At 47.3% G+C, this 9,794-nt stretch overlaps 1 protein-coding gene across 1 annotated transcript in view; it reads left to right on the top strand.

Annotated features, from left to right (window-relative positions):
* The first annotated feature begins 3,193 nt into the window (after positions 1-3,193).
* Positions 3,194-9,794, top strand: part of GALNT12 (polypeptide N-acetylgalactosaminyltransferase 12) — a 43,603-nt gene continuing 37,002 nt past the window's right edge. Inside the window, exon 1 of the mRNA XM_017887602.1 lies at positions 3,194-3,576. Coding sequence (XP_017743091.1) covers positions 3,194-3,576 — 383 coding nt within the window. The remainder of the gene's footprint in view (positions 3,577-9,794) is intronic.

The raw sequence follows: 9,794 nt of genomic DNA, 5'->3' as shown, positions 1-9,794 counted from the left end.
GTATGTATTTTAGAGAGTGAGCATATATTTATACATGTATAAACCATTTATATCCTTTTGGGTGGGAACTGTCTATTCAAATCCTTTGCCCGTTTTTATTTCTGTTTGTTCTCTTCATTTCCCTGTTGATTCACATACTGGGTAAAGGGTATCTGCAAATATCGTTTTCTGACTTTCCTTTTGTTTCTGGACTATTATACTGGAAGCCTTACAGAATTCGAAAATTTTTAATATAGTCACATTTAGAAATATTTTCCGTTTGGTCTTTGGTTTTTCTCTTTTAATACTTTTATCATTAAATTCCTTCCTTCCTTCCTTCTTTCCTTTCTTCCTTCCCTTTTTTTTTTCTTATTTACTGTGGCATCTTTAGATCATTTGGAATTTATTTTGATGTAAAGTGTGATGTTGGGACTTGGTTTGAATTTTTTCCAATGGGACTTGATTTGAATTTTTTCCAAATGGTTATCAAGTTGTCCCAATTGTTACTTGAATTAGGCACATGTTCCTCACTAATATTTGAAATACCACATCTACCATAGATCATATTAAACTCTAAAAGGAATGTAATAACTCCTATGAAGAGAGCTAATATGACAAATGAAAAGTGCCTTCTAGAGAAATCTACTTGTTGGTGAGCAGCCAATGACATAACATGGTACAGTTAGTAAACAGATAAGCCCCCTAAAAATAGCAACAAACCCAAGGGTTTTACCTCTGTTGAAAAGATGCTAGAGTTCCAGCAAGCTCCCAGGTGGTACCAATGCTTCTGTTCTAAACATCACGCTTCACGCAGTAAGGTGCTGGACATCTTCCATTTGCCCTGCTGACACTCTCTCCACTCTGCTTTGTGCCCCAGGAGGCTGACTGTGTAGACTGTATCACTCAATCTTCCCAACAACCCTGTTCAGGTGGTGCTATTGTTATATCACCAATTAATAGATGAGCAAATTGAGCCGAGATAAGTAAAGTAACTTGCCTGAGGTCACACTGCAACTGGTGATGGGGCTGGGTTGAGCTCTGGCAAGTGGGCTCCAAGGTTGTGTTCCGACCCCATAAACTAAGCTGCCTTTGGATCTCATTTGCAGCCTGCCCAACAGCGAGTGGTGTGGTGGGAAATCCTCGCCTGGGAGTCAGGAGACCCAGATACAAATCCTCCCTCTGCCGCTTGCATGTTCTGTAACCTTGGGTAAGTCGCTTCCCTTCTCTTGAGCCTAGACATTTTCTCATCTGTCAACCTTGCACGGTTGTCTTAGGGTGAAATGAGAAAGTACACGAAAAAGAAGGTCCAGCAGTTTACAGCACACAGTGGGTGCTCAGTAAACAATAGCCTTTATCTATTACCTGGGGCTTGAGCCCATGTCTTATAAGGCCTAATTGCATTGCTCTTTTCTCTGCATCTGAACCTCTATCGAGAAGCATTCCAATTTGGCAAGTGGATCCAAGACATTATGAATTGTAATCCTTGTCTGTTTTCTAATCTGACCGCAGATCTTAAATGTGTTGGGTGTCTGAACAGAGGCCAAAGGGCTCAGGTCCAGGCCAACCTATCACATCCGCCTTCTGGCATTAACCAGCAGACTCTATTATGCGTGGGAAGCAGGTGGGGCCCTGAGCACTGTGGGCACAGCCACTTCCCTCTAGTCTAACATTAGCAGCAGGTTGTCCTGAGTGGGAGTTGCTTTGCAGGGTTCATCTCAAAACCCATCCCCCTCCTGGAACCTGAGGGAGATTTCCTCTGGGGATACCAGTAGCCAGAGGCTGTGTGAAGACAACAGCAAGTTAGATTCTACTTCTAGCTAAGCCGCCAAGTTCAAGGTCCTCTCCCCACGCTGTATCTCAGACCCCGCGTTTGTCAAACGAGAGAATTGGACCAGATTTGTGCTTTTTAAACTTTCTGGGCTTCTGGTCTCCTTGAGAATATTTGATAAAAAGCTTTGGACCAACTTCCCATGGTAAAACAAACAACAATAAAAATACAGCTTACACTCTATCCTTCTACAGGGGATGTAGAACGATTCTTTTCCCTGAACTAGACACCAGCAGAGGGAGTTCCAGATTAATTTAAGATATAATTTGAAATCTCTGCTATCACTTTTGCATTCAGATATCTGTGTAAACATTACTTTATCAGAAAAGCTTTCCAGACCCCCCAAACTAGATCAAGTTCTACTATTCTAAGCCCTTTTAGTGCCCTGTAATTCTTCTTCAAAACACTTAACACAGTTCTAATTATCTTTTTAATATTTGTCTACTCCATTAGTCTTACTTCCCCCCTGGCAGCTCAAGGTTCCCACAGCAGTGATCTCATGAACAAGGCAGCAGCTTCATGGCCTTTTTTGGTTGTTGTTTAATAGAAACAGGATCTCGCTCTGTCACCCAGGCTGCAGCGCAGTGGCGCATAGTTCACGGTAACCTCCAATTCCTGGGCTCACACAATCCTCCTGCTTTAGCTTCCAGAGTAGCTGGCACTATAGGCACGTGCCACCATGCCTGGCTAATTATGAAATTTTTCTGTAGAGATAGGAGTCTTGCTGTGTTGACCAGTCTAGTTTCAAGCTCCTGGCTTCAAGTGATCCTCTTACCTCGGCCTGGGATTACAGGTGTGAACTGTCATGTACAGCCTTCATGGCCTTTTGCACCTAGCCTCAGAGGTCACAGAGCTATCATGAGTCGAGCCATGCGAGGGTTTGCTATTCAAGGACTCCAGAGTATGGCAGAGGCTGGGCCTGCAGGAGTCAGTGGGGCAGCGTGGTGTCTGTTGATCTGATCGCACCTCCATCTCCTCATCTGTAAAAGGGAGCTCGTAATCTTAGTTCATGGTTGTTTTATTGGACTGTGTAAAGATCAGATGAGATAATGGCAGTAGAATTCATAGCACCTTGCAGGGTGCATTCAGCCAACATTTACTGAGCACCTACAATATGCCAGGCGCTAAGGGTTTTACCACCACTATCTCTTTAATAATGCACCATAGCCCAAGAAGGAAGATGCAAGTCTCAGCCAGCCCACGTGAGGACCCAGCTGAAATGAGCCACCCCGGGGGCTGCTCTCGGGCTGGCGGGCGCCGGGACGGAAAGGGGGCGGCGCGCAGGTGGGGCGGGCCGGGGGCGGGCGGCGCGGCGGTTCCGGGACCGGGGTCCCGGGCGTCGCCGCCGCCTGGGGCGCGCTGACGCTGCCGCTATAGGAGGGCGACATGTGGGAGGCGCACGGCGCGGCGGCGCTTGCCCCGCGGGGACTGCGGCGCGGCCGCGAGCGTATTGGTGCTGCTTGGCGCTGTGGCGTTGGCGGGCTGGGCTCGGTGCTGCGGGCGCGGCGTTGGGCGGGGCCAGAGCTGGCGGATCCGGACCCCCGCGCCGGGACCCCGCGCACCCCTCGCCTCGGGCGGCGAGAGCCGGTCCTGCCGCGGCCGCCAGTGCCCGCGAACGCGCTGGGCGCGCGGGGTGAGGCGGTGCGGCTGCAGCTGCAGGGCGAGGAGCTGCGGCTGCAGGAGGAGAGCGTGCGGCTGCACCAGATTAACATCTACCTCAGCGACCGCATCTCACTGCACCGCCGCCTGCCCGAGCGCTGGAACCCGCTGTGAGTGCACATCTCGGGGGAGGAAGCCCTCCCTCAGAGCCCCGGGCCTCAGTTTCTCCATCAGAGCAGTGGCAGGGCGGGGAGCTGGGGTCTCCAGGATGGCGCGTCTTCCTGAGTCTCTCCGAAGAAGATAGTGTAAGAGCTCATATGGGGGCGGGAAGGCAAGAAAGTAAAAAAGACGAAAGTAGAAAAAAAAAAATTACAGAAATTGGCAAGTCTGTTACTAAGTGATCTCTTAGCTCCCTTCTCCTTAAGAAGTTATCGTCTCCCTGAAAAGGTGGGAGTCAGGGCTAAGCAGACAGGTTTAAGGCGAGGACCCCCCAGCACCCACAGGACAACCCTGCTCTACCCGGCTCGCAGTGCCTCGGCGAAACTGACAACTCCTCCGGGCGGGGACTGGCTCCATTCCTTCATCTGTGTGTCCCAGGGCCTAAGGGACAAACAGGATGCGAGGGAGCCCCGGACAGGTGAGACGAAAGGTGGCTGGAAGGCCCCTCAGCGCTAGAAAGCCTCCTTGCGCTCTCCCTGGGCATTGGCTTTCCAAGCTTTGGGTGGAGGAAGGCGGGAAAGGGCACGGGGTGGGAAGGGCTCCTTCTGGCCGTAATCCACCCCAGCTCACTCATGTGGGTGGTACTGGACTGGAGCCAGCATGGTCAGAGGCCTAGTTCCTGTTGGAGCTACTGGCTGGGCAGGTTGTGCCCCTGCCTAGGTGAGGATCCAGGGCACACGCTGGCAGCAGGAGGAAGGACTGGCGGCTGCTTCTACCTTTGCCCTCGAGCCTCCTGGGCTCTCACTTTTTCTTCGAGGTGTCAGGGATCTTCCAAGTCCTTTTTTGAGCCTCCTCCTTACAGACTTTGAGGAAAAGAGGGCTCAGAGAGGGGGTTCGCATCGAAGCTGGTGGGGGCAGCCTACTGTGTGCACCAGGCATCTGCCACTCCTCTCCCCTCCAAGACATTCCTGCTTTACAAGTGTGGAAATAGGTTCAGAAAGGATAGGTGACGCACCCAAGGCCCCTCAGCTGGAATGTGGTAGGTAGGACTGGTCTGGAGGGACTATGGCCCTCCTGGCCCACTTGGCACCATGCTGATCTCAGTATTTTGGGGGCCTGCTCCATGGTACCTTGGCCAGAGAGACCATGAATGATGGAATGAGGATGCCCCACCTCTGCCCCGCTGTTTCCACTGTCCTCCCTGTTTTGGGGATCTCCTCATGCCTAGCCTCATGCTTCTGCCTGAGGCATTTTTCACTAATGTTAGTCTTTTTGAGTAAAACTTTGTTGGGATTGATAGTACTTCCTCCACTCACCAGCCTAATGCGTGCTTGGCTCCTCAAAACCCCGAGGGTGCCCGCTGAGGCAAGGTGGAGGGGAAGCTTTCAGGTTATACGCAGCTTCAGGTTAAATCCAGCCCAGGGGAGATAAAATCCTGGCTCTTTTGCTTGTCACTTCTGTGATCTCTGGCAAGCTACTTAGCCTCTCAGAGCCTTGGTTTCCCCCCATTTGCAAACTAGGAAACTCATAAAAGTGAGTCTCCATACATTCTACATAAAAGTGAGTGGAAAGAACACAACTTAGGAATTAATAAAGCACCAGTACCTGGGAGCACACTGTGTGCTTAAATCTTAGTTTTTTCACCTTTCCCTGTTGCCAAGAATGTACTCAGGAGGTTGCTTTTGAGAGTCATCCAGGGATTGGTTGTAGTTTTTCTTTCCTGGATCCAACTTCCTTTATTGTCCCAGGTTGTGAATATCTCTTTGAAACACTGCAGACAACCTGTGGGGCTTATGGTAACCTGTCACCATGGTGACGCAGCTGCCCTGTGTCCTCCCAGGATTTGCTTGTAGATCCTGCTGTTGCATTGACCCTGGAAGTTAAGCCAAACCCAGCATGATAAGGAGTGTGAATGCCTCCTGCTTCTAATTCCTGCAGCAAGGCCTGTTGGGTTATTCTTACCCGGCCAGAGAGAAAGGTGAGCCTGAGCTGTGTGGGTCTCCGCTGGGCCAGGCTTTGAGAGGTAGTGTAACTTCAGAGTGGTTAGTGGGGTCAGGGTCTTTTGTGGCATCTCACTTTTATTACAGTTCATCCAGGAGCTAATCAGGGTCTGGAGATTTTGCCTGAGAAACCTGAATGTCAGATCATGAGTTCACAGTGTGGGTATGGGGTTCCCTGTGAGTCTAATAAACAAACAGGGATAATGAGGGTCCCTGAATGTTGCAGGAAGGAGGGCCCTGAGGGAGCATCTAGTCTAACCAGAGAGGAAAAGCCAGACACCCAGGTCACACAGAGCCACAGTCCAGATCTTTTACTCATTCTGCCCTTTTTGGGTGGGTACAATTATTTCTTTTTTTTTTTTTGAGACGGGGTCTCGCTCTGTCGCCCGGGCTGGAGTGCAGTGGCCGGATCTCAGCTCACTGCAAGCTCCGCCTCCCAGGTTTACGCCATTCTCCTGCCTCAGCCTCCCGAGTAGCTGGGACTACAGGCGCCCACCACCTCGCCCGGCTAGTTTTTTGTATTTTTTTTAGTAGAAACGGGGTTTCACCGTGTTAGCCAGGATAGTCTCCATCTCCTGACCTCGTGATCCGCCCGTCTTGGCCTCCCAAAGTGCTGGGATTACAGGCTTGAGCCACCGCGCCCGGCCAGGTACAATTATTTCTATGTTTATTTTAATTATAAAAGCAATGCATATTCATTCTAGAAATGTTGGCATACACAGAGAAACAGAAAAGGAAAAAAATAAAAATCAATAAACCTACCACTCAGGGAGAACCATTGTTAACATTTTGCTGTGCTTCCTAGACTTTTTAATGAAAGTCTTTACTCTGCAGTGCCTTTTACCAAAGGAAAGGAGTGGGGAATGACTAAGGGACCATTTGGTTTGGCTCTTCCTGGTGTCAGAAGGGTGTGGCACTGTGTCTGCCTTCTTGAAGAAGGCCAGACCACTAAAAAGACATTTCAGAGTGCTGGTCCTAATTCTGTGAGACCCAGTATAGACCTAGGCGCCTCTATGACTCTAATAATTTACGTGTCAGTGGATTCGAGTATGGTTTTGTTAGTTATGACACTGAATTGAGGAGAAGGAGGCTCATGATGACTAGGAATCCTTCCTTGCATGGTAACATAGTAAGTATTAATATTAATATAAATAAGTATAGTAAGTACAGATAGTATAGTAAGTAAGCACAGTAGTATACTGTGACTAGCATCTCAGCAAAGAAGGGGAATTTTTACTCTGAGATGATAGCAGATCAAAGTGGGGAGACAGATAGCTGGGTGTGTGGCCCTGGGGAACTTTAAGAAATATATTGATGCCGGGAATCTTCCCCAGAACAATGAAATCAGAATTTCTGTGGCTAGGACCTAGGCTGAATCTGATATGCAACCACGGGTGAAAGCTACTGGCCTAGAGCCTGTGGATTTCTGAGTCAGAAGATTTAGGGTGAGTGCTTTCGAGGGCGTGGAGAATACCAGAACTAGACAAAGGATTAATAACAGGTCAAATATAGTTCAAGCCAGTGATGACATCATAGTTGAATGGTGTGTCACAAGGAAATGGTTGTTAATAATGTTGTACTGAAATTTGCAAAAAGTTTTAGTTTTCATAGAATATGGGGAACTCGAGATGATCACTGTAACATCATTCTCATTTGCATTCTGATATTTAGCAGAAGAGAAAGAGTGGAGTAACAGACAGTGCCCTCAGGGCTGGACATTTCTCCAGGTATATCTATGGGGATACCATACGTGTGAACACCAGCCATTCTCTACCAGGGCAGAAGAACTGTGAACTGTTGGTCAAGGAAAGCATGGTGTTTGTATTTCTTGGCTTGCTCTGGTTTTAGACTTGTTAATACTATAATTGCAGATGTGTATCTGAGTTCAGGGGTCAGGATTTGGGTGCTGGGATGGCAAAGAGTCTCGAAGTAGTTCTTTTGTTTGTTTGTTTTTGAAATGGAGTCTTGCTGTGTTGCCTAGGCTGGAGTACAATGGTGCAATCTTGGCTCACTGCAACCTCCCCGTCCTGGGTTCAAGACATTCTCCTGCCTGAGCCTCCTAAGTAGCTGGGATTATAGGCAAGCACCACCACACCTGGCTAATTTTTGTATTTTTAGTAGAGACGGGGTTTCACCATGTTGGCCAGGCTGGTCTCAAACTCCTGACCTCAGGTGATCTGCCCGTGTTGGCCTCCCAAAGTGCTGGGATTACAGGCGTGAGCCACTGTGCCCAGCCTCGTAGTGGTTTTAAACAGGTAATTCAGCAAAAGTATGTCTTGCTAGGGTTGCAGGAGGGAGTAGGACATTAGACTTTTGTTTCTCCAACATAGTTGTGGAAATTTTATGGATTTCTTATTAGATCGATCTTGAGAACATCAGAGTGGCATTCTTTCTTGAGTCAGTACTTCAGTACTTCAAATCCACAGAACATGTTCAATTTTGGTTAGTATTTTCCTGATACCTTTTTCTTTTCTTTTTTTTTTTTTTTTTTTTTTTTGAGACGGAGTCTCGCTCTGTCACCCAGGCTGGAGTGCAGTGGCCGGATCTCAGCTCACTGCAAGCTCCGCCTCCTGGGCTCACGCTATTCTCCTGCCTCAGCCTCCGGAGTAGCTGGGACTACAGGCGCCCACCACCTCGCCTGGCTAGTTTTTTTGTATTTTTTAGTAGAGACGGGGTTTCACCGTGTTAGCCAGGATGGTCTCGATCTCCTGACCTCGTGATCCGCCCGTCTTGGCCTCCCAAAGTGCTGGGATTACAGGCTTGAGCCACCGCGCCCGGCCTGGTGTGTCTTTGAATAGTATATAGCTCAATTTTGTGTTGTCATTAAGGCCAGGCGCAGTAGCTCACACCTATAATCTCAGCACTTTGGAAGGCCAAGGTGGGTGGATCACTTGAGGTCAGGAGTTCAAGATTAGCCTGGCCAACATGGTGAAGACCTGTCTGTACTAAAAATACAAAAATTAGGTAGACATGGTGGTGGGTGTCTGTAATCCCAGCTACTTGGGAGGCTGAGGCAGAATTGCTTGAACCCAGGAGGCCGGAGGTTGCAGTGAGCCAAGATTGCACCACTGTATTCCAGACTGGGCAACAGAACAAGACTGCATGTAAAAAGAAAAATCCAGATTGACAATCATTGACTTTTAACTAGATAGTTATATCCACTTACATTTATTGTGCTTACTGATACTTTTGGATTTGATAGTGCCATCTTATTTAATGTTTTCATTTGTTACGATTTTTTGGTGTTTTCTTCCTCTTTTTTCCTACTGCTTTTTGAGTTGATAGAGGCTTTTCCCCTCCTTCTCATTCCATTTTTTTCCTCTCTACTAATTTAGCAGTTATATTATCTATTTCTAACCCTAGTGGTAAATTTTAAGGTACGTGTTTAACTCAACAAAGTCTAAAATTAATCATTAACTATGGGCCATAAAATGCTTTAGTATTGATCATCTTCTCTCCTAATTTGTATGCCATTTTGCTCCAATATTTTAATTCTGTCTTGCTTTTAAACCGACAAATTAGGATAGCTAAAAATGCAGTATTTATTTGTTCAGATTTATCCACAAGTTTACCATTTTCTTTGCTCACTATTCTTTCCTGAGTCAGAGACCTTTCTGGGATTCTTCTTCTTCTTGAAATACATCATGTATTAACTGCTGTAGAGAGGTCTACTGTGATTCCTGTTTTCTTTATCTGAAACTGTTTTTATTTTGCTCTTGTTCATGAAAGTTTTGCTGGGTATATAATTCTATGTTGGTAGTTTGACATTTGAAGGTATTATTCCCTTATCATCTGGTTTGCACCATTGCTATGAGATGCCTACAGTGACCCAGATCTCTCTGTCATTCTTCTTTCTTTGTCATTCATTTGAGGTCTTCTTTTATTTAAGCATATTAGGCATACTTATTTTATACTCTATGTCTGGTAATTATGTTATCTAGATTAGTATTTTCTTGTTGTTCCTGCATGATGAAGACTTCTTTTACTTTCCTGTCAGCTAAGCCATGCATTTAAAAGATTTTTTTTTTTTTTTGAGATGGAGTTTTGCTCTTATTGCCCAGGCTGGAGTGCAATGGCGCAATCTCAGCTCACTGCAACCTCCACCTCCTGGGTTCAAGTGATTCTCCTGCCTCAGCCTCCCTGGTAGCTGGGATTACAGGCGCCTGCCAGCACGCCCTGCTAATTTTTGTGTTTTTAGTAGAAATGGGGTTTCACCATGTTGGCCAGGT

This window comes from Rhinopithecus bieti, unplaced genomic scaffold (genome assembly GCF_001698545.2).
Source record: "Rhinopithecus bieti isolate Rb0 unplaced genomic scaffold, ASM169854v2 scaffold_16773, whole genome shotgun sequence".
NCBI lineage: Eukaryota > Metazoa > Chordata > Mammalia > Primates > Cercopithecidae > Rhinopithecus > Rhinopithecus bieti.
This window is presented reverse-complemented; position numbering and strand designations above follow the sequence as displayed.